Genomic DNA, 24,870 nt, shown 5'->3' with positions numbered 1-24,870 from the left:
GTCTTTACCATTATTACTGTGCAATGTTGCCCAATTAAAATCTTGATATCAACCTGGCCAGATAGTACGATTTGCTTCAGTTCTGTCGTCACATTCTGCGATTGGCTTGTGAGACCATGTCTTCCCAAATCCAGGAGAATCATATTACTTTGGGCTCCGGCTAATGGTACTGGCTAATGATACTGGATCTCGAGCTCTTCCCAAATCAAGCAGAATCATATTACTCTGGGTTCCGGCTAATGGTACTCCAGCCCAGCTTATCCGGCCAGATTCGCTTTTTCAGGAGTAGGGCCATTTGATGTGTTTTTTCAGCAGGTGATGAAATACCAACATGTGATATGTTTTACCTCCAAATCATTGAATTTACTAGGTCATTAAAAGCTTACATTTTTTTGACAGTCTCTGCAGTCCTATATCTATAAGAGATGGCCCCTAATTTAGAGAATCTCTGATTGTCACGCCGTGATCTGTTTCACCTGTCCTTGTGCTTGTCTCCACCCCCCCCCCCCCCCCCCCCCTCCAGGTGTCGCCCATCTTCCCCATTATCCCCTGTGTATTTATACCTGTGTTTTCTGTCTGTCCGTTGCCAGTTCGTCTTCTTTGTTCAAGCCTACCAGCGGGTTTGTCTCAGCTCCTGTTTTTCCCTAGTCTCTATTTTTCCCTCGTCCTCCTGGTTTTTGACCTTTGGCCGGCCTGACCCTGTACCCGCCTGACCACTGCCCGTCTCTGAGCCTGTCGCTGAGCCTGCCTGCCGTCCTGTACCTTTGCTCCACCTCTGGATTACCGACTTCTGACTGAGCCTGCCTGCCGTCCTGCACCTTGGCCTCTGCTCTGGATTATCGACTTTGCCTGCCTTGACCTGTCGTTTGCCTGCCCCGGGGTTACAATAGACATTGTTACTTCACACAGTCTGCACTTGGGTTTTAACTTTATTCCTGATACCGAATCTATAAATGATTTTGCTTTTACTACAGGCTATGGCAGTGTTGTTTGTAGTTTGCAGTCCACCCAATTGAAAAGTGCACATTCACTTCCATAGCATTTTGTTCTAGGCAACCAGCATGTACGATAAACATGCATACTAACACAGGATACCCTTACAAAATGTCACTGCTGTTAAAAATGCAGTAAAACTGCAGTACAATAAAATAATGGTTGTTTAATTAATGATATCTGGATTGCTTGTGGTGCGTTGGCTTCTAAAGGTAATCTTTTGTCTGTGTTAGGTAATTGCACTGTTTATTGCGCTGCACATTTTCTTCTGTTCCACTGAATGCTGATGTGATCTATTATGACTAAATCAATTTGTTTTCAGAATTTAACAAATAACACGCAGCCCTCTGTCTTTTATTAGAATATCCGACTACAATCCACTAGGATTTACAAAACCTATTTTTATTGTATTTCCATCGACAATTAGTCCCAAATTATTGCACCTGAATTAGACCCAGAAAATAGGACTATTTTATTTTTCCTTTACATTTTAAGCAATTAACACAATGCGTGTCGTAATTGTATTTTCATTTCGGTAGCTAAATAAGGAGGTAGGTATATCAGTTCCAGCTAAAGCAATGGGATATTAGATGGCGGCGAGGGGGTACCTATACAGTAGGTGGTGGTGGGGGGGGAGGGGGGCATGGGGGAGTTTTGTTAGTATCCCCAATGTTCAATCTAAACATTAACACACGCTGCTTGAGGTATGGTCTTGGAAGCATAAAGACCTTACCTAAATACTTTCCAAAAAAACGAAAGGTTAAATGAATACACAACTTGATAAGGTTATGGTTAGCGTAGCCATATCGCCATGTTACAGCGTCTGTTTACGGAAAACAGACGGCGAACAAGAGCTAAATAGCTATCTTGTCTAGCATGCTCCAAGACACGGGGTCGACGGGCAAGGAAAAAAGGAAGAAAGTGGAACATATTCTGAATAAATATGGAGTGGGGGGATTGCACAAGCCTTCTGGAAGATCTGGTGCGGGAGAAGATGGCTGATAAAGGAAAAAAGTGGAATATGTTTTGAGGGAATATGGAATGGAGGAACGCACAGAACTTTTGGAAGAGCTAGATAAGGAAAGTGAACGTGAAGAGAGTGAGGGTGAATTCCTTGTGGCGGAAGGTGCATTGATGGCCGCCGAGAAGGAGCTGAGTGTAGAGGGAAGCGGTGTGGGGAGGAAGGTTGGCGCCAAGTGCAAAAAGAGTAATACGTGCTCTAATAGTTCAGAGATGGAATCTGACGAGAGTATGGACGTAGTACCTGCGGTGAGGACCGCACAATTTGGGCTGATGATTCTGGCTAAGTGGGAGTGAGATTTGTGGAGAGAATGGATCCTTGCATTTTGGCTGATCCATATGTGGTGTCAGGTTGGGTGGAGAAGAGGTTGGGGACTGTGCGAGTTGGTGAGAGTAACTCAGAGTGGAATAGTGATGATTTGTTGTGTTTCATCAGTCCAGAGGGTGCGGGCACTCCAGATCACGCGATTAGGGAAAAGAAATGTGACTTGCTTTGCTCTCTGGAGCAGGGTGCCGTTGAAAGGAGTGATAATGGGGGGTGGCATTAAGTGTTAAGGAGGATCAGTTGAAATGGAAGATTCCCGGTGTCGGTGAAGCCCACCATTTGGCACGACGCAGACCCGGTGGAGAGTGTGAAGAAACAGAGACGAAATTGTCTGCACTGCTGATGCAGTGTCTTTGTCCGACAAGGTCAAGTTAGGAAGCGTAAGTTATCCTGCGAAAGCTTTTGTTCCACAAATACTACAGTGTGAAACTTTATGGGCATGTTGCAGCAGTGTGTAGAAGGGAGATTCCTAGATGTGAGAAGTGTGTAGGAGGGCATAAGACAAAGGAATGTGTAGTATCGGAGGAGAAAGTTGTGTGTGCTAGTTGTGGGGGTGCCCATGGGTGAAAGGCAGGTTGAGGTTTCCCCAGTTAGAGTACTACAGAAAGATGGTTACATGGTGAGGGGCACTGAGAGGATTCCTGTGAGTAGGCAGAGACCAATAGAGAGTTATGGGAAGAATATGTGCTTCAGTAAGGTGGGCTTTTTAGCATTCATAGCCATGGTTGTCAATTGTACTGCAGAAATGTTTGGGAAGTCACAGAAAAGAGAGGTTGTGGTGGGGATTGTGAGGATGTACTGCAGAACAGTTGCAGAGGGTGTTGAATGGTAGTGTTCTGTCCTCTCAGACCGTTGGTCTGGCATAGGATTTGATTGGGTTAAATAGTGGAATGGGGTAGTGTTTTTTTTAATAGAGGGCTAATATTTGGCAGGGCAATTTTCCTTTTCCTTTACAAAATTTTGTATTACCGCATCAATAATTGAATGTACAGTAGGTAGGTCATGAATGGCCTCACACACCAATGTTGCCAACAATTTCAACATGTAGCTCCTGCTCAATGCTCTCTGGTCAAATGTACATTTTGTCGGAAGGGGGTTTTATACACATTTGGGAAAAGGGGGTGTTCCATGACGCAGATGTAATGTCTGTGCTCACGGGGGCGTGGCCACTGACTGATCAGAAGTTACTATGAAAAACATGTCTCATTTAGAAGACTAAAATCACATTGTTATCTTTCCAAAAGTAATCTTATACTTAATCATTTATTTTATATAACGTTCAGATGCAAACCCCATAATTAAGAAGTGTATACAAACAATAATGTAGTTATACTGTCTTTTGTGATATCACAAAATTAAACAAATTTGACGTGGTCGTTCTTTGATTTCCCATCCCTACCACCTTCTCTAAAATAGGAATATTGATCCATTCTCCGGTTTTGGGATGTAGGAGTCTTGGTGGGAACAGTGTCTTTGTTCTCCATAGGTCTCTCCCTCAATACTCCATGGCAGTGAAGAGAGAGTTTCTGCAAGGAATTTACGACCTGTCGTAAAGTCATAAAACTGTGGAGAGAGAGAGAGAAACCTGTCCAACCAAAAACATAAAGACCCAGAAAACCTGAGTCTATGCCTTCACTATGGTGAATCACTAAAACAATACAGAAATACACTACAGAAAAAGAAGGAACGGCACATCAGAAATCAGCTCAATGTAATTGAAGAATCCATAGACTCTAACCACTTCTGGGAAAATTGGAAAATACTAAACAAACAACAACACAAAGAATGATCTATCCAAAATGGAGATGTAAACCACTTCTCCAATCTTTTTGGCTCTATAACAAAGAACAAACAGCAAAAACATATATATGATCAAATACAAATCTTAGAATCAACTATTAAAGCCTACCAGAACCCACTGGATTCTCCAATTACATTGAATGAACTATAGGTCAAAATAAAAACCCTCCAACCCAAAAAGGCCTGTGGTGTTGATGGTATCTTCAATGAAATGAACAAATATACAGACAACAAATTCCAATTGGCTATATTAAAACTCTGACATCATCCTTAGCTCTGGCATCTTCCCCAATATTTGGAACTAAGGACTCCCCAATCGACAAAAGTGGAGACAAATTTGACCCCAATAACTACCGTGGGATATGCGTCAACAGCAACCTTGGGGAAATCCTCTGCATTATCATTAACAGCAGACTCATACATTTCCTCAGTGAAAACAATGTACTGAGCAAATGTCAAATTGGCTTTTTACCAAATTATCGTATAACAGACCAAGTATTCACCAAGCGCACCCTAAATGACAAACAAACAAACCAAAACAAAGGCAAAGACTTCTCATGCTTTGTTGATTTCAAAAAAGCCTTCGACTCAATTTGGCATGAGGGTCTGCTATACAAATTGATGGAAAGTGGTGTTGGGGGAAAAACATACGACACTATAAAATCCATGTACACAAACAACAAGTGTGCGGTTAAAATTGGCAAAAAATACAAATTTCTTCCCACAGGGCCGTAGGGTAAGACAGGGATGCAGCTTAAGCCCCACCCTCTTCAACATATATATCAACGAACTGGCGAGGGCACTAGAACAGTCTGCAGCACCCGGCCTCCCCCTACTAGAATCTGAAGTCAAATGTCTGCTGTTTGCTGATGATCTGCTGCTTTTGTCACCAACCAAGGAGGGCCCACAGCAGCACCTAGATCTTCTGCACAGATTCTGCCAGACCTGGGCCCTGACAGTAAATCTCAGTAAGACCAAAATAATGGTGTTCCAAAAAAGGTCCAGTCGCCAGGACCACAAATACAAATTCCATCTAGACACCATTGCCCAAGAACACACAAAAAACTATACATACCTTGGCCTAAACATCAGCGCCACAGGTAACTTCCACAAAGCTGTGAATGATCTTAGAGACAAAGCAAGAAGGGCCTTCTATGCCATCAAAAGGAACATCAAATTTGACATACCAATTAGGATCTGGCTAAAAATACTTGAATCAGTTATAGAACCCATTTCCCATTATGGTTGTGAGGTCTGGGGTCCACTCACCAACCAATAATTCACAAAATGGGACAAACAACAAAGTTAGACTCTGCATGCAGAATTCTGCAAAAATATCTTCTGTGTACAACGTAAAACACCAAATAATGCATGCAGAGCAGAATTAGGCCAATACCCGCTAATTATCAAAATCCAGGCAAAAGCTGTTAAATTCTACAACCGCCTAAAAGGAAGCGATTCCCTAACCTTCCATAACAAAGCCATCACCTACAGAGAGATGAACCTGAAGAGTCCCCTAAAGCTGGTCCTGGGGCTCTGTTCACAAACACAAACAGACCCAACAGAGCCCCAGGACAGCAACACAATTAGACCCAACCAAATCATGAGGAAACAAAAAGATAATTACTTGACACATTGGAAAGAATTAACAAAAAGACTGAGCAAACTAGAATGCTATTTGGTCCTAAACAGAGATGACACAGTGGCAGAACACCTTTACCACTGTGACTGACCCAAACTTAAAAGGAAAGCTTTGACTATGCACAGACTCAGTGAGCATAGCCTTGCTATTGAGAAAGGCCGCCTTAGGCAGACCTGGCTCTCAAGAGAAGACAGGCTATGTGCACACTGCCCAGAAAATGAGGTGGAAACTGAGCTGCACTTCCTAACCTCCTGCCAAAAGTATGACCATATTAGAGACACATATTTCCCTCAGATTACACAGATCCACAAAGAATTCGAAAACAAACTCAATTTTGATAAACTCCCATATCTATTGGTTGAAATACCACAGTGTGCCATCACAGCAGCAAGATTTGTGACCTGTTGTCACAAGAAAAGGGCAACCAGTGAAGAACAAACACCATTGTAAATACAACCCATTTTTATGTTTATTTATTTTCCCTTTTGTACTTTAACCTCTCTTGGGTAGGGGGCAGTATTTTCACGTCCGGATGAAAAGCGTGCCCAAAGTAAACTGCCTGTTACTCAGGCCCAGAAGCTAGGATATGCATAAATTGGTAGATTTGGATAGAAAACACTCTAACATTTCTAAAACTCTTAAAATGTCTGTGAGTATAACAGAACTGATATGGCAGGCGAAACCCCGAGGACAAACCATCCAAAAAAATAAATAATTCATCCTTCCACTGTTTCCAGTGGCTTTCATGTTTATTATGAGGCGAAGTCCTCCCAGATTGCCATTCCTAGGGCTTCCACTAGATGTCAACAGTCTTTAGAAAGAGTTTCAGGCTGGTTTTTGGAAAAATGAGCTAGAAGTTTTAGTTTTTCTAAGTGGCTCCCATTTTGGCTGTAGTGTTTCCATGCGTGTGGGTGAAAGCTCTTAATTTGTTATTTATCTCCATTTATGAACATACCATTCTCTGTCTTAAATTGTATCATTTATTTGCGTATTAGGGTACCTGAGGTTTGATTATAAACGTTGTTTGACTTGTTTGGATAAGTTTATTAGTAACGTTTGGGATTCATTTTGTTTGCATTTTGAAGGAGGGAAACCAGTGGATTATTGAATGAAGTGCGCCAGCAGCAAAACTGAGTTTTTATGGATTTAAAGAAGGACTTTATCCAACAAAATGACCATTTGTGATGTAACTGGGACCTTTTGGAGTGTCAACAGAAGAAGATCTTCAAAGGTAAGGCATTTATTATATCGCTATTTCTGACTTTCGTGTCGCACCTGCCTGGTTGAAAAATGTTTTTCATGTTTTTGTATGAGGGGTGCTGTCCTCAGATAATCGCAAGGGGTGCTTTCGCCGTAAAGCCTTTTTGAAATCTGACACAGCGGCTGGATTAACAAGAAGTTAAGCTTTATTTTGATGTATAATACTTGTATTTTCTGTCATTTGGAATTCGCGCTCTGCAATTTCACCGGATGTTGGCCAGGTAGGACGCTACCATCCCACCTGCCCGTGAGAAGTTAACCATTTGTACATTCGTTACAACACTGCATGTAGACATAATATGACATTTGTAATGTCTTTATTCTTTTGGAACTTCTATGACTGTAATGTTACTGTTCATTTTTAATGCTTATTTCACTTTTGTATATTATCTACTTCACTTGCTTTGGCATTGTTAACATATGTTTCCCATGCCAATAAATCCCCTTGAATTGAATTGAATTGACAGGGAGAGGGGGCTATGATTCTCCCCCCAAGGGCACGTCATGACACCAATACAGTATGTGGCGGTGTATGCACCTAAAAGTTGGATGCGATCCGCCAACCAAATCCTAAAGAAGAAGAAGAAGTAGGTGGCGGCAGTATACAAATAGGCGTAGTCTAGCATAAAACATTAAAGAAGAAGAAGCAGAAATTCCACATACAACTTGGATTGCAATCTGTTCTTCACACGCAGCAATAGATCTCTGCGTTCAGGCAGCCTGCTAGAGCGCATCCATCAATATTTCATGTGGCAGTTGGGACAGAGCGCCCGGTAAACTACACAACAACACAGCTGAAAAACATTTTTTTATATTTTTTTACTGCTAAGTGGTAAGCCCTGTTCTCCTGCATTCTTGTTTAACTTTTGTACGCAAAGCGACGGTTGGTTGCGGAGAAGAACGACAAGGAAAGATTTGCTAGCTAGCTAGCTACTGTAGCTATACATTTCGCCCATCCCTGCTCCCCTCAACACTCATTCTGATGTTACACCTCTCAAACCCCTTTTTCAATTATTGATTCTCTTTTTTTGCAGGAATCTTCTAGCTTGGATGGAAGGATGGAGGGGGAGGGAACAAAAATAAGGAGCACAGTAGCTATCCAGCCTGCTAACTAAGAAATGTAAATGTTTTGTGGTCCATCTCTCTTCATCTGCCTGCCATATTGCTGAGGGGCAACATAGTCAATGTACTTGCTAGACTAAGTCTAACTTATTGAAGACCTTGGGTAATGGTTGAATGAACAATGTTTTTAACCTCTTGAGGATACCCTAGGATAGGGGGCGCCACAGCGCATTTTGAAAAGAAATCGTTCCCATTTTCAACGGCCTACTAATCAAACTCAGAAGCTAGGGCATGCATATACTTATTATATATGGATAGAAAACACCCTAAAGTTTCTAAAACTGTTTGAATGGTGTCTGTGAGTATAACAGAACTCAAATGGCAGTCAAAACCCCGAGACCGATTGAAACAGGAAGTGGAATTCTGAATTGTGGACTCGACTTCTCAGCTTTCCCTATTAATCACACCGTTAACAATGGTTCAGTGAGCACTTCCTATTGCTTCCACTAGATGTCGCCAGTCTTTTCACAGTGGCTTGAGCCTTATACAGTCGAAACTCAGTGAATGACACGCATACAGAAATGATTTGTTGAGATTGGTGTGGGAGAACTTGACTGGCCAGCACAGAGCCCTGACCTCAACCCCATCTAACATATTTGGGATAAATTGGAATGCCGACTGTGAGCCAGACTTAATCACCCAACATCAGTGCCCAACCTCACTAATGCTCGTGGCTGAATAGAAGCAAGTCCTCGCCGAAATGTTCCAACATCTAGTGGAAAGTCTACGCAGAAGAGTGAATGCTGTTATAGCAGCAAAGGGGGGACCAAGTCTATATTAATGCCCATTGATTTTGTAATGAGATGTTTGACTAGCAAGTGTCCATATACTTTTGTTCAGGTAGTGTATGAAGAGGTAGAAGAGAGAAAATTGACAGCCAGAAACAGTAAAATAATAACAGGCAGATTTAGACTGGTATGTTGACAAGCTAAAGTGCCAGTGTATGGAGGAATCGTCCAAGGACACAGGTGCTTCAAATGCCCTCTCACAGAGATGGCTTACTCACGCTGACTGACTGCATGTAGACTTATTGATAAAAGAATGAGAGTAAACCAAGTCACACACACACACAGAGATTCACAGAAAAACAAACTTCCTTTGGGGGAAAAGCCTACACTCCGTCCCACGACTGTTTCAATACCGTATTTCTTGAGCTCTGAAAACACAGGCTGCTGTTTTGAAGGCAACACAAATAGAAGGAAATCCCCTGTGCCTTGTGGGGCCCTCCCTTCCTCCCTGCCTGCCAAGCCATGCCTCCGTGATGTGATGTGTGTGCCTCGACTTCTATAAGATCGTTCACGCTGTGTCTTTTATGCTGAATGACGCGGAGCGACCATTAGTGACTGCTATTGACATGGAGAGGTCACGCGCTAATGTAAACCCAGCGCAGACGCACCATTACTTATGGCCTTCCAGGCCAGCGAGGAGCGACTGCACCGACGTGGGGCTCTGGCTCTCTCAGACAAACGATCAGACGGCACGGCCATTGTTCTGCACTGGCCAATTGCTTCCCATCTCCTTGGCTGGGGAGATATGCTGCTCATTAGGCCTGGATAGAAATGGAAAGGAGTTGCAAAAACAGCCGCATTTGTCTACTGACAGCCTCGATATTAAAACGCTGGAATGGCTGGCTGGCAACTCTCTTCCTGGAGAATAGAGTCGAGTCGAGGAGAGTGGAGGTGTGTAGAGGAGGTGAGAGGGGGAGAGAGGAGCGTGGCATCTCTGAAAGGTCACTAGCAGCCTCCTATCCCTTCGTTTGTCTCTTTGATTAAGTCTGGCAATTAGGCAACTGTGCTGCTTGGCGCTGAGATTCAGCCGGCAGATTGTAAATAAACTAATCAGAGAGCAGGCAGATCCAGCGCTGAGGAGAGAGAGAGAGAGAGAAAAACACTCAGACACCCCGCCAAAGTTTGACTGGAGACAGATTGACGAGGCGATCGATGATTGGAGGGTGTATCAGAAAAGGAGTGAGCAGGATGAAAGACTGATGTGTCTGGTGAGGCAACTCAGCAAGGAGGAAGATGAGAGAGAAGAGAGTGAAGAGAGAGAAGAGAGAGAAGAGAGTGAAGGTTGAGGATGAGCAGAAACGAAGAAGGCAGAGAGGAATTGGGAGCCATCAGAGGAAAATATGAAATAACAAGAGAGCTGCAGACAACTAGCAGGGAGAGATAGACGGTAGAAGTGGACTGAGAGAAGTGAAGTACTACAGTAATAGAGGAGAGGAGGAACTAAGGCAGAAAGAAGGGTGGATAAGAAGACTCAGATTAACAGAAAAGTGTAGGAGGACAGAGAGAGCGAAAGAGAGAGAAGGATACAGCATGGCAAACATTGAGCTGCTGGGGAATTTGGCAGTGTGACACATGGGAGATGGGAGGGTGCCTCACTTGGACGGCCTTCTGATAGTTTACATTTCTGTTTCGACAAAAACCATGCCACCTTCTGATAATTCATCCACCAGAGGATTACTGTCATTCTGGCTGCGCTCTGCCCACTGCTGTACCACTCACACACACAAACACACACACACTTACGTGTATTTTTGTCAAGCAAAACTTATTGTACTACGCTTACTACTACACAGTACTACGCTAACAGGCTGACTACACCGCTCGCGTCGAGTGTGCGAGCGTTGCAAAATAAATTTTGAAATCTGTGTTATTCAATTATTGCACCCACACTGCTCACGCATGCCAACGTGTGTTTGTGTTGCCAAGGGCTAAAATAGAAGTCAGTTCTATTTCTGACGCAGATTGCGCTGCAAGTCCTGCCTCTCCCATCTCCTCATTGATTTATAGAAGCAGGTACCCAAGTGCCATCTTCTCATTGGTTATACCCACGTGGGTGACTGAAATACGAACGAAGTCAGTGGCGGTAATGCACCTAATTTATGAAAGTAGCGATTCGCAATATAAAGTCAAGAGAAGAAAAAGCCTGGAAGGAGAGATGACTAGAAACGATTCGGTTGACCGTTTTATGTGTGGATTAATTGGCGGAGTAGAGGACCTTGTGCATTTCAGTTAAAATAACAACTCAATGTTTATATCCCAGGACAAATTAGCTAGCAACAGCTAGCTAGCTAAGAAGGACAAATTAGCTAGCAAGTGCAAGCTAGCTAGCTAAATTTCCATAAATGTTTCATGCTTTTCGACCTGTCCCCAAATTAATATAATTGGTTCAGAGTTTGTTTTGATATTTTAACCTGCTGTTGTGATCGCGTTTGGTGTGGGGGGACAAAATACATTTATGCACGATGGCGCACACACACAGCCAGTTTGGGTTCCGTGTAAGAGTAATTTACAGTATATACAATATTCTGCCCATATGAACACATTTATTTTAGGCCATAACTGAAACAATTTCTGTAGGATATATATACAATGTTCTGCCCTATATGAACGAATGTATATACAATATTTAAAGACATATTTAATGAAAACAATCAAACACTACGCTTGCAGCCTTAGCATTATACACATCTACCCGTATTTATAGCCATACATGAAACACAATGACATACACAACGTTGTTTCACATTCTTTAATAACAGACTGAGAAAGATTTTTTAATAACAATCAGGCAATGGGCTACAGCTCACTTCACAGATTCCCCGGGAAACTCAACGTATTGTAGCCTCACACTGACTGAAAGAGCTTTCACCATAAAATATAACACCTGCTTTGCACACACACGCACACACACCCACACACACCCACTCACGTGCTCACAGACATTCCATCAAATGCCACAACTGGCAAAGAAATGCAGTGACACATTCCTAATTTGTGAAGGCATGCTAGATTCAGGGACAGAGAGTAGGAGAGGAGGTGGGTGTGGGGGGTGGCACTCAGCATCTCATCTGTTCTTTTATTCCAACATTTATCTTCTTCATCCAAATCCAGAACTTAGTCACGGAGAGACAGGCTGGGTCAATGATGGTCATGGCCACAGCAGACGGCCAGAGCGGAGCGGAGCTTTGACTAAACGCTGTGTGATCTCTCAGTCAGAACCGTCGATCGTTCTCCCCGCCACTCACAGTTACACACACTGTGGTGACAAGTGACAGTGACAGCCATGTCCGCTCCTATTGCGGTGGCCGCACGCCTGGCGGGGGGAGCGTAGTCACGGCAACAAGATGACGGACAGGGCCTCATCGTGTGTGTGTGTGTGTGTGATCTTCTGTCTAAGGTGAGCTTTTGCATATATAGTATGCACATGCCATGATTATGCACATGGGAGGACATATATTTAGTGACATGTCCCTCTCTCAATCTTCAGCACCTGTTTACGATTCGTCAACTATGCACTGTTCAGTATATTCACACGCTCACTTCGCCATTCAATCCACTCCATAGCTTTGGAAAGGGGGATTTATTATTTTATTTTTTTATTTCACCTTTGTTTAACCAGGTAGACTAGTTGAGAACAAGTTCTCATTTGCAACTGCGACCTGGCCAAGAATAAAGCAAAGCAGTTCGACACATACAACAACACAGTTACACATCGAATAAACAAACATACAATCAATAATACAGTAGGTAAATCTATACACAGCATGTGCAAATGAGGTAGGATAAGAGAGGTAAGGCAATAAATAGGCCATGGTGGCAAAGTAATTACAATATAGCAAATAAACACTGGAATGGTAGGAGGTGCAGAGGATGAATGTGCAAGTTCAGATACTGGGGTGCAAAGGAGCAAGATAAATAAATAAATACGGTATGGGGATGAGGTAGATTGGATGGGCTATTTACAGATGAGCTATGTATAGGTGCAGTGATCTGTGAGCTGCTCTGACAGCTGGTGCTTAAAGCTAGTGAGGGAGGTAAGAGTCTAGTCAGTTGTACAACTGAAAGCATCCAACTGAAACGTGTCTTCCGCATTTAACCCAACCCCTCTGAATCAATATAATGCCCAAGAAAAGAAAAACATTCACCTCACATTTACCCCCCCAAAGCTTCCAATAAGTCCTTAAGCATTCTCTCCTTTCCTCCCTCGTCCCCTTTCGTCACTGTAAATCCTAGTATATTACAATCTTCCATTAATTAAGTGTGTGTTGTTTTACACATCACTGCCATTCTAATCCTTCCAAGCTGACTCAATCTACTGTAAGCAGATTGCTGGGCAATGGGATTTTAGAAATACACAACAGTGAGGCTATAAATATCAACTTTGGGTATATATACTCAACTGAAAACCTATTTTCATCATGCAAATATGTGTTTTTGTGAATATCTGCTTACAGATCACAATATGCAATTTAAGAGAAATGCATTATATAAATCTATAATCATTCTATTAGTCTTTAAATCTGCTGAGCTTGATGTGCATGGTATGTGTGTGTGCATACATACATGTGTGTGAGCGTGCGTGTGTGTGTGTGTGTGTGTGTGTGTGTGTGTGTGTGTGTGTGTGTGTGTGTGTGTGAGCGTGTGTGTGTGTGTGTGTGTGTGTGTGTGTGTGTGTGTGTGTGTGTGTGTGTGAGCGTGTGTGTGTGTGTGTGTGTGAGTGTGTGTGAGCGTGTGTGTGTGTGTGTGCGTGTGTGTGTGTGTGTGTGTGTGTGTGTGTGTGTGTGCGTGCGTGCATGTGTATGCAAGTGTGAAATGACTGTCTGAGGGATGAGATGAAACGGAGAGAGCGGAGGAGAGAGAAAAGAGGGTGTGAAGTACAGACAGCGAGAAAGAGAGAGAGAGAGAGTTTGTAGAAGTTCACAGGTATAAATTCTATTTATGCATCATACCAGGGCAAAGTATGTGTGAGTCGAGCGAGGCTATTTACAGCAGGTGAGAATGTGTGCATCGGAGCATATGCTTGTGTCGTGTGCATATCTTACGTGGGTTTGGATGTACGCATCTTCACGTATGTTTATGCGTGTTGGCACAGTGTGTGTACTTGTTTCAGAGAGAGGGGTGGGAGGGGGGAGAGAGAAACTTAGTTAACTTGTTTTGTACACGTAAGCAAGCAGACAATCTTCTGGTTCCCTGACAGAGTCAGGAAGCCTCCCATATGCTGTTTAATTTCTAGGCTCTTCCCCAATCAGATTAACAGTAACACCAGGGAGGAGAGGAATTAAGTCCCCGAAAACCTATCAACTTCTGCTCAAACCCAAAACCCAGCTCCCTCTGTGTGGATCAGACAGTCAAACACTATGGTGGATAGATAGATAGAGGATAATGGATGGGGAATGATCAGATCCACTGTGTATATAACACGTTTGGGGTTCTTATCAAACGCAATGCGCGTCTGATGCAGCTGTCAGTTCTTTGTCAGTTTGATTGAGAGTTATGCCAGCTTCAAGCGTGCTTCAGCAAGACAAATATGCACCCCATCGTATTGATTCCTTTGACATTCATAGCATGTTCTGTATGAGAGAAAGGGATCACACAGCCACTCAGGTCGAAATGACAGACAGAGGGCTAATACAATGTGTTAGACAGCCGAGGGAGACCTTCGAGAGTGAGAGAGAGTGTAATGTTTACTGTTCATTTTTATTGTTTATTTCACTTTTATTTATTATCTATTTCACTTGCTTTGGCAATGTAAACATATGTTTTCCATGCCAATAAAGCCCTTAAATTGAATTGAATTGAGCGAGAGAGAGAGAGAGAGAGAGAGAGAGTAAGAGGAGGAGGAAGAGTTGAAGGGAGAACGCTAGAAGGTGAGAGAGAGATAGTGGAAGGAAAGAGATGGAGAAGCATGAAAAAAACATGCTCTGAATGAGAGAGAGAGAGATACACAGAGAGATGATGACCCTGACGGGATATAGATAGTAAAAAGTGCCACAAGGCAGAGAACGTTAAGACGGGAAGTCTGACGCCACACGCCTGTTTGATCCGCACACGCGCTCCCCCTCTCCGTCCCCCACGCACACATTAATTGATCCCACTGCAGCAATATCATGGAGACCAGACATATCAAACAGGAGCCCATAGCCTCAACCAATACACAGCTAAAGAGGACTACCATTTCCATACTACAGAGCTTCACACAGCAATTAGGAGGAGAGACTTCTCTCAGTGCGTGGAGTTCAGAGAAGACGTGAAGGAAGCAGGGAGGGGGGGGGGGGGGGGGTGAAGGGAGAAACAGAGGGCCCAGGTCTGTGGGGCTGTGTGTTTTTGGGACCGCTTAAGTGGCTGAGACAGCCAGGGTAAGGCTGAGGCCAGTGTTAGTGGATAACAGAGACAGACAGACAGACAGTCATAGATAGGGATAACCATATACGATTCAAGTGGTGCTCTGCTCCCCCCAACGCCAGATAATGGAAAGAGCCCAGGGTGATTCCCCACAGCTAATAGAGAGTAGAGACCAACTCACCTGAGAAGGCTATTTCACCCCAGGCCAGCCAGTGGAAAATATGGAGCCTCTCACCCCAGCCGGCACTAACAAGAGGATAACAGAGGAGAAAGTCTGACTGCCCATAGGAAAGCGAATGACTCTCTAACTCCAGGATAGCTATTGGGGAGCCAGGTCCAACAACCCCAGGAATGAGAAACAAACAGACACAGACTATTACAGCAGACTGAATAGAGAGAATCAACTGACCAGTAAAGGTAGGAGAGAAGGGAACGGTCACAGGACTGTGCGCAGCACATTAATTAGCATGATATACAAGCTGCAGTAGAGCTCTGTTCGCAAACCACAGCCTAGCTCACTCACTGGCCACCAGGCAGAAACGTGTGCATCGCTGAGTGTGCATGTCTGTATGACGGTTAATAATGTGCAATACAATATGCTGTTTGAAGATATATAGCAGTGTCTGTTTGATCCTGATAAATAAAGTAATAACAGGCAATATGTTTTCATCTTCCATCTTGTCACGTCCTGGCCAGTATAAGGTTAATTGTTTTTGTAGTTTGGTCAGGACGTGGCAGAGGGTATTTGTTTTATGTGGTTCGGGGTGGTGTGTTTGTGTAAAGGGGTGTTTGATTTAGTATTTCCGGGTTTTTGGTTGATGGTCTATGTGTTTGTAGTCTATGGTTAGTCTGGTGTGTGTGTTTCTATGTTTGGTTAATTGGGGTTGGGACTCTCAGTTGAAGGCAGGTGTTGTCTATCTGCCTTTGATTGAGAGTCCCATATATTAGGGTGTGTTTGTGTGTGTGATTTGTGGGTGATTGTTCTGTGCTTAGCCGTGTGCCTAGTCAGACTGTTATTGTCGTTCGTTTGTTTTTCGTGTTTGTTATTTTGTATGTTCATTTTGAGAGTAATTAAAAATCAAGATGAGCATTCACGTACCTGCTGTGTTTTGGTCTTCCATTTCTACCAACGACAAGCGTGACAGAATCACCCACCACCAAAGGACCAAGCAGCAGAGGAAGGAGCAGACGGAGTTCGAGTTGGACTGGCGGGAGAAGTGGACTTGGGAGGAAGTTCTGGACGGGGCCGGACCTTGGCACCAGGCTGGGGATTATCGACGCCTGCAGTGGGAAATTGAGGCAGCCAAGGCAGAGAGGCGGTGGTACGAGGCCATGGACGCGCTGAAGGAGAAGCACGAGAGGCACCCCCAAGAAATGTTTTGGGGGGGGGCACACGGGTAGTTTGGCTAGGCGTAGGAAGAGCCGGAAGCCAGCTACCCGTGGTTATATGGAGGAGCGTATGGGGTGGAGAGCGTTATGTTTCGCTGAGGAGCGCACTATCTCACCCATACGCACGCACAGTCCGGTGCGAGTTATTCCAGCCCCTCGCAGGTGCCGTGCTAGAGCGGGCATCCAGCCTGGTAGGAGGATGCCTGCGCAGCGCATCTGGTCGCCGGTACGCCTCCGAGGACCAGACTACCCAACTCCCGCTCTACGCACGGCTACCATCAGGCCCCTGCACAGCCCAGTCTGCCCTGTACGAGCACCCCGCTCGTACAGGGCTACTAGTTCCATCCAGCCAAGGCGGGTTGTGCAGGAGGTAAGATCTAGACCGACTGTGCGCCTCCATAGCCCTGGGTTTCCAGCTCCTGTCTCTCGTGCGGACCCGGAAGTGCGTCAACCCAGTCCGACTCGTCCTGTTCCCGCTCCCCGCACTAGCCTGGAGGTGCGTGTTCATAAGCTGGTATATCCGGTACCAGCACCACGCACCAGGATTATAGTGCGTCAGCCCGCCAGTCAACAGTCGTCATCAGAGCTGCCCGCCAGTCAACAGTCGTCGTCAGAGCTGCCCGCCAGTCAACAGTCGTCGTCAGAGCTGCCCGCCAGTCAACAGTCGTCGTCAGAGCTGCCCGCCAGTCAACAGTCGTCGTCAGAGCTGCCCGCCAGTCAACAGTCGTCGTCAGAGCTGCCCGCCAGTCCACAGTCGTCGTCAGAGCTGCCCGCCAGTCAACAGTCGTCGTCAGAGCTGCCCGCCAGTCAACAGTCGTCGTCAGAGCTGCCCGCCAGTCCACAGTCGTCGTCAGAGCTGCCCGCCAGTCCACAGTCGTCGTCAGAGCTGCCCGCCAGTCCACAGTCGTCGTCAGAGCTGCCCGCCAGTCCACAGTCGTCGTCAGAGCTGCCCGCCAGTCCACAGTCGTCGTCAGAGCTGCCCGCCAGTCCACAGTCGTCGTCAGAGCTGCCCGCCAGTCCACAGTCGTCGTCAGAGAGGCCAGACTGCGCCGAACTGCCGGACTGGCCCGACTGCCCCTCGGCGATGCCGGACTGGCCCGACAGCCTGGAACGGCCGGAACCAGAGCCACCTCCAGAAATAGGTGGGTTGGGGAGGGGGGGTGTAGCACAGTGCCGTCGTTGACGGCAGCCACCCTCCCTTCCCTCCCTTTAGAAAAGGGGAATTTTTTTTGGGTGTTGCTTGGGGTTATTTTTTGTTAAGGTGCTTCTGGGGTAGCACCTTTAAGGGGGGGTACTGTCACGTCCTGGCCAGTATAAGGTTAATTGTTTTTGTAGTTTGGTCAGGACGTGGCAGAGGGTATTTGTTTTATGTGGTTCGGGGTGGTGTGTTTGTGTAAAGGGGTGTTTGATTTTAGTATTTCCGGGTTTTTGGTTGATGGTCTATGTGTTTGTAGTCTATGGTTAGTCTGGTGTGTGTGTTTCTATGTTTGGTTAATTGGGGTTGGGACTCTCAGTTGAAGGCAGGTGTTGTCTATCTGCCTTTGATTGAGAGTCCCATATATTAGGGTGTGTTTGTGGGTGATTGTTCTGTGCTTAGCCGTGTGCCTAGTCAGACTGTTATTGTCGTTCGTTCGTTTTTCGTGTTTGTTATTTTGTATGTTCATTTTGAGAGTAATTAAAAATCAAGATGAGCATTCACGTACCTGCTGCGTTTTGCTCTTCCATTTCTACCAACGACAAGCGTGGCACATCTGTCTGACTCTGACCACATGGTCCTACTCTCCTGTAGGATCAACCTGGTCTCAGAACATTTCATATTTTTCTGTATGTAAATCCAAGACAATTCATTTAGTATGATATATTACGTTTGGTATAGTTACATAAGACAAATGGTTACTAAATTGAACGCGGAAACTAATGGAAGGCGGCTGGTCAGGGTGGATTGATGGGCGTATAATGTGAACTTCTAGCAACCCAAACTTTATCTAATTATCAACTTTGACTACTTATTACTTGTTAGCTACCTTGGAACTACTTAGCATGTTAGCTAACCCTTCACCTAACCTTAAACCTTTTAGCTATCCCTTCACCTAACCTTAACCCTTTTAGCTATCCCTTCACCTATCCCTTCACCTAACCTTAAACCTTTTAGATAATCCTTCCCCTAACCTTAACCTTTTAACCTAACTCATAACCCTTTAACTCTAATCCCTAACCCTTTTAACTCTAATCCCTAGCATAGCTAACATTAGTAAGCTAGCTGACCTTAGCCACCTAGCTGGAATTTTGTAACATAGGTTTTTGAAATTTGTAACATATTCTACGTTTTTCAAATTTGGAACATACTGTTTGCTTTGCAAATTCGTAACATATAATTTGAATTATAATTCTTAAACAAATCATACATAATGGGTGATGGCCATCCACAAATTAATACAAACCATACAAAACATAACATATCAAACTTAATTTAGTATCACGGATTTAGTTGCAGAATAATACGAAATGCTCTGAGACCAGGTTGCAACAATACCCCACCAGTGGGAAATATCACAGTGTGCTTGCATGATCTTTGCAATATCAAATGATCAACAAGGATAAACACAAATATGACTGCTGTGTGTGTGTGCGCGCGCGTGTGTGTTAGTCTACATGTACTCTATAGGGAGCTGGTCTAGTTCACTGTTACAAGTGAGGTCAACCGACACACTGCTCATACTTGATTAAAGCCAGCTGTTTTTCCTCATTAATGTGAATCCCCTGGCTTTCCGAGAAACCTGCTCACAGTACACACACACACAAACACACACACACACACACACACAAGCACACCCTCTTTGCCAGACACGCAACATCTACAGAAGGTTATGGACATCAGGCCACAGGACAAGCACACAGACAGACAGTAATGAAAACACCAAAGGCCGAGCTAATTAAATCACCAACCATGGCAACAACTCATTCGGGAGTGGTTGTAGCGCGCCTCGGCTGCGCAGCGCATGAATGCCGCGGAAAGATGTGAGTGGGCCATGGAGCACACTGTGCGCGATAAACGCACGACTTTAAAGCCTCTCTATTCCCTCGAAGAAAAAGCGCACGAGTTCTCCAACAAACTGTGCTGCCACTCTAAATCCCAGAAATGAGAACGTGAATGAGATGGGATTACATGGATAATGCGAGCAGATGGGGCCAGGTCGAGCAGGATCTCCACTCAAAAAAGATTAGACTCTACCACATTCCCACCTTATGGCATTCCGGTTCCCCTAGCTCAGAGCACAGATTTGTCCAAATTAAACACTGGTGTCTTCTGGAACATTTGAAATTTAGTCAAGTTGGTTATTTGATCAGGAAAAAAATGGTGGTTAATTCCTGAACCACATAACCATTTTAGGATTCATTCAATAATTTCACAACACTCAGCAAGGGAAATGAGAAAACGAGAAATTAGGTTTTTTTTATTCATTCCAATGCATGTAAATAGGTCCTCATACTTCACATAGCCTAGAAATGAATGCAGAGCGCGCCAGTTTTACCCACACAGACGCCAAATTCCCTGTGCTCATTGTTGTAGACAGGCAACACCGGTTGAATGATCATCTGCATGAACACAGATATTGTGTAATCCGCCTATCACTTTAGAACAGCTGGGTAAAATATATCACGTTTTATCTGGCAGCGTGCATGACAAATGAGCAATTGCTCGTAAAAGGTGGGTTGTACTGCTGCCTTACAAAGGCTACTGGCAAATGTATACATTTCAAAACGTTCATATGCACCGCCAATACTGTAGGCCTATGTTACCCTAATCTACAGGTCCCCACTCAAAACCAAAAAGCTCATTTACTGCATTTCTATACAATTTAAAAACTCTCAAATGCTATTTGGAGAACAGTAAAAACTAAAACCCAAGCAAAGATTACCCCATCCATTATTACATTGGTTGCTGTAGATTCATTCACATCAGTCGATCTACAAACATACAGCCTAGTAGCTATACAATTCGCCGCCACACATGAACTCACATTAACTCAGCACTGTGATTAAAAACTATAAGTAATATGTACAGAGGGCTCTGTTAGCAGAAAATGTATTTTTTATTAACAAAAGGTAAACAAATACATTTGCTATGCATCACTTTTTTGTTTGTTGCAGTTTTACAGCAAATTTCCTGCAATTCTACACATCTTACAGTATGTGTCAGTTGGAGCTGCTGTGGCCAACACTAGGTTGAGCACTCAAAAATCTATGGTCAGAAAGGTTTACATACATTGGGCGCAGGATTACCAATGGGAGCAGTGCACATAAAGGATATTATTGCGTTAGAAATGTCATTTTAGCTGTAGCTTGGCTCTCAAAAAGTACATGAACGGAGCCATTTCTGCAGGTGATAATTAACCTACAGTTATGCAAAGCAAAACGGTACTCAGCATCATCTGGATATGTGTGCAACAAAAGTTCAACATTGGCATTCTGCTACCATTTCTGTCATGCCGTCTACGCGTACAGTTCGCATCTATAAATCCAACGTATGCGCCACACAGAACGCACAGCAACTGCCTCTGCAACGCAATGCTGCAAGGCAAACTCCGCGTTTCATTGGAAATTAATGTACTTCTGGTGTACCAAAACGCCATTCAATGTCGGTGTGATCGAGGTGTTATGCACCACAAAAAAAAAAACGCTTTGAAACTGCCTCTGCAACGCAATCCTAGAAATTAAACGCAGCGTTTCATTGGAAATGAATGTACTTCTGTTGTACCTAAATGCAATAACATTGTCGGTGTGATCGAGTCGTTAGAACCAGTAAGCACCCGCACGCCTCCTGTAAATTGAAAACATCTGCACTAATACCAGAAAACATATGCATACAACAAATCGTAGCATAATGTGAAATAATGTACTGTATTATAAGCTTAACTTGTGCGCGTTACATCTTTCCCAGGGTAACTATTTGCAAGGCGCACGTCTCTCCATGCATAATTTACGCACTCGCGTGGTTTCAACCTATTGGAATCATGAAGGCCAAGCTGGTGGTGTTTAATTAAACATGTAACCACAGAAACGAATACATTTTAAATAATATCATTGCACTTTAAAGCATGACACTTTTACAGAGAGTCTCTATGAGTAGCTTAGGTGCTGAGTTCTCCACATCGATTCAGTAGGCTCATTTAGACCAAACCGTAGCCCGTAATTACTTTACTGAAGAGAGAATAAATACACTTATATATAATATATGTAATGCAACACGTTGAAGAGAGAAACAACATTGAATCAGCAATATAAAATTGTAAAGGCACTCTCACCTCTTTTATCCTGAACTTTCACCGCAATCTCCACGAGAGGATCCGTCTCCCGGTCCAGGCGCCGGGTAATAACTATATCTCCGCTGTCCCGACTCACCGTGACCGGTGAGCTGTCCGCACCGGGATCCATCAACTCAAAGCTGGCAGCCTGAAACCTCACCGGGTACAAGTTCATTACAACAGAACCGATACTGGCATCCTCGGAAACATTTAGTACGATCGGCTCGCTCGACTCTAGCAGGGACCTCGACTTCCGAGGTTGTCTGCTATTCGGTTCGCCATGGGATGACGGTGGAACCGCTGGCCATTGCCGGGGATTAATCTCGATGTCAATACTCTGACTGGTCCGTGAGGGCCAGCCGTGGTCCATCGCATACACGTTAAACTTTATGGGCGCGGTAAGACCCAATATAGAGTCCACAAGCAGTACATCTCCAGTTTTTGGAACCACATAGAAACTGCCATTTTTGGGAAGAGCAAAGTAAATAAGTTCAGCGTTTTTCCCGCTGTCTGTATCCTCCGCGGTCACTTTATACACCACAGACCGCAGAGCAGTGGCGTCGTCTAGACTCATTTTTATATCATCATTAGGGAATGTTGGCTCGTGGTCGTTAGTGTCCAAAACGTCCACTTTCACAGATGCAACTTTTGCGACCACATGGTCAGTGGCGGCGCAGCTTTGGCAGCACAGACCCAGGCTGAGCAGGTACTCGGAGCGCTCCTCTCTGTCCAGGATGATCGAGGTTTTCAGAAGTATGTGTCCGCGTTTGTGGTGGGCAAATACCCGGAAATCTTCACTTCCGTCTCCCAAGAGTTTCAGATGCATGCCGGAGTTGGAGCACCATCTCTGCGCGTCAACTCGCTTCACAGGGATGCTGAGACCGTTTACTTTGGATCCCGGCTCGGAGTTCTCGAATACATGTCCATGAAAGAACGGTATCCTTTCCTCTGTCTTATTCCCAAGTACAGATGTCACGAAATAGCATATTAAAATAGTCAAAATCATGATTGTTGTCAGTTGTACCACACTGAGTGGTGTTATGCTTTCACTCTAGGACCATCAATCATTTCGAAAAACATATATTTTATGTCCTCTAAAACTTCAGATGAATTCTAATATAAAATTATTATTAATTCACAAAAAAGCTGTTGGTTGTCGTGGTTTGATTCATTGCTCTAGCTCCCGCCGCTGAACTTTCGCTGTCTCCTCTTTTCCACTCCAGCAGCAGTCTGCGTACATAGCCCTCAGGATAACGCAGCTCAAGTGCGCGCCTCCGCTTAGTGTTTCTGACAGCACTAGCAGCCTCTGGTACTGGACAGCGCCGCGCTGGAGGGGGCGTGGCCTACAATGACTCCTCAGGGAAGCCCGCGTCACGTGATGCATGTCTATCAGTTTTTTATTCCAACACATAAAGTAAGTCTTCTTTCTGATTTCCACTCCGTGTCCAATAGCAATGGCATGATAGGCTACTGTGTATTTTTAACTATCATTTTCACTCTGTAACCTAGATTTGTCATAGATAACTGAGGAATACATAATGACAAATATTAAAACTCAATCAATCGTTCTAGTAAAGAAAGATGATTTAAACATGTTTCGAGTAACATAGCTTTTATATTTTATTCAGTTTACAGGACATTCAATATTTTATCCTTGCCATAAAAATGATATAAAACACGCTCACGTACACCAGCAGTACAGATACTAGGCCTAGATTCATTTGTAAGAATAGATTTGTCCACCCAAGTACACCCTAGCCACTCAGGTAAGCTCAGTCAAACAGGAAGGAAAAAAATATTGCTAGAATCTCTTTAAAAAAATTAATATCTGTCATGCTTCAGCAGTGATAAATTTAGCAAAACATATCAGGAAGATATAAAGGACAAAATAACCTAACCAGAGGTAAAGCATGTGTATAGTAGCTTTAAACAGTCTATGAATTCACCCTCCTTGAGACCAGAAGTTACATTTGGCCCTGAACCTAGACAAACTTCAAGTACTGGGAAGAGTGTTGTATTAATCAAATCCAGTAAAAATGTATACATGCTCAGTGTACAGTAACACAAATTGAAATGAGCATATTCTTATTACAAACTTGAAACTTCCTTCTTTATACACATAGAATGGGTTCTGAGGGGACACCTTTCAGGCGGTTTGGGTAGCGCAAGTATATATTCTGGTCTAGTGATGCCCTCTGGTTTCCGATTTATGGCCTCAAGATGTTGAATTTTGATAGTTCTCCTTCCATCTCTAGCATGTAGCCAGAGGTGATCGCTCTCTGGTGTTCCACAATCAAATTTCAATTAGAGGTTTTTTATTTAACCTGTGTTTAACTAAGCAAGTCAGTTAAGAACAAATTCTTGCAGGTTAACTGTCTTGTACAGGGGCAGAAGGACAGATTTGTACCTTGTCAGCTCGGAGATTCGATCTAGCAACCTTTCAGTTACTGGCCCAACGCTCTAACCACTAGGCTACCTGCCACCCCTTTACCAGCACGCTGGAATAATATTAACCATCCCAAGATCCACGCCATGTTAAACAATGAGCATGTCAGATTGGATCGAGAGAGAGAGTGGCAATACCGGAGGAGGCCAAGGGATTGAGGAGGAGAATACATAGCTGATTATTCTGATATCTATTCTAATACCACCTACCACAGGAGAGTGTCGGGGAGAGAGCTTGACAGGCTGATAAAAAAAAAAACAGGGAGAAACACTTTCAATGCAGCGTTGAAGAAATGTCAATTTCACTTCTTTGCAAACACAATCTAGGATCCAGCAGGTTGTAAATTGGCTCTGTGTTACTAGGATGTTTCAGTTTCCCAGCAAAGAGGCACCAATGCATGAAGACCCAGAGGACTGCCTAGCCCACAGCTTCCATCC

The 24,870-nt window shown here is 44.1% G+C and overlaps 1 protein-coding gene across 2 annotated transcripts in view; it reads right to left on the bottom strand.

Moving 5' to 3' along the window:
• The window catches only part of LOC106587167 (neural-cadherin), a 213,223-nt gene extending 189,972 nt beyond the window's left edge, over window positions 1-23,251 (bottom strand). For both annotated transcript variants that reach the window (XM_045708388.2, XM_082969408.1), the window contains exon 1: window positions 21,988-23,251. In XM_045708388.2, coding sequence (XP_045564344.2) covers window positions 21,988-22,993 — 1,006 coding nt within the window. In that variant the 5' untranslated portion in view covers window positions 22,994-23,251. The remainder of the gene's footprint in view (window positions 1-21,987) is intronic.
• Between the last annotated feature and the right edge of the window lie 1,619 nt (window positions 23,252-24,870).

This window comes from Salmo salar, chromosome 26 (assembly GCF_965601325.2).
Source record: "Salmo salar chromosome 26, fSalSal1, whole genome shotgun sequence".
Classification (NCBI taxonomy): Eukaryota; Metazoa; Chordata; class Actinopteri; order Salmoniformes; family Salmonidae; genus Salmo; species Salmo salar.
The sequence above is the reverse complement of the archived record's forward strand: the minus strand, read 5'-3'. Positions and strand labels throughout refer to the sequence as shown.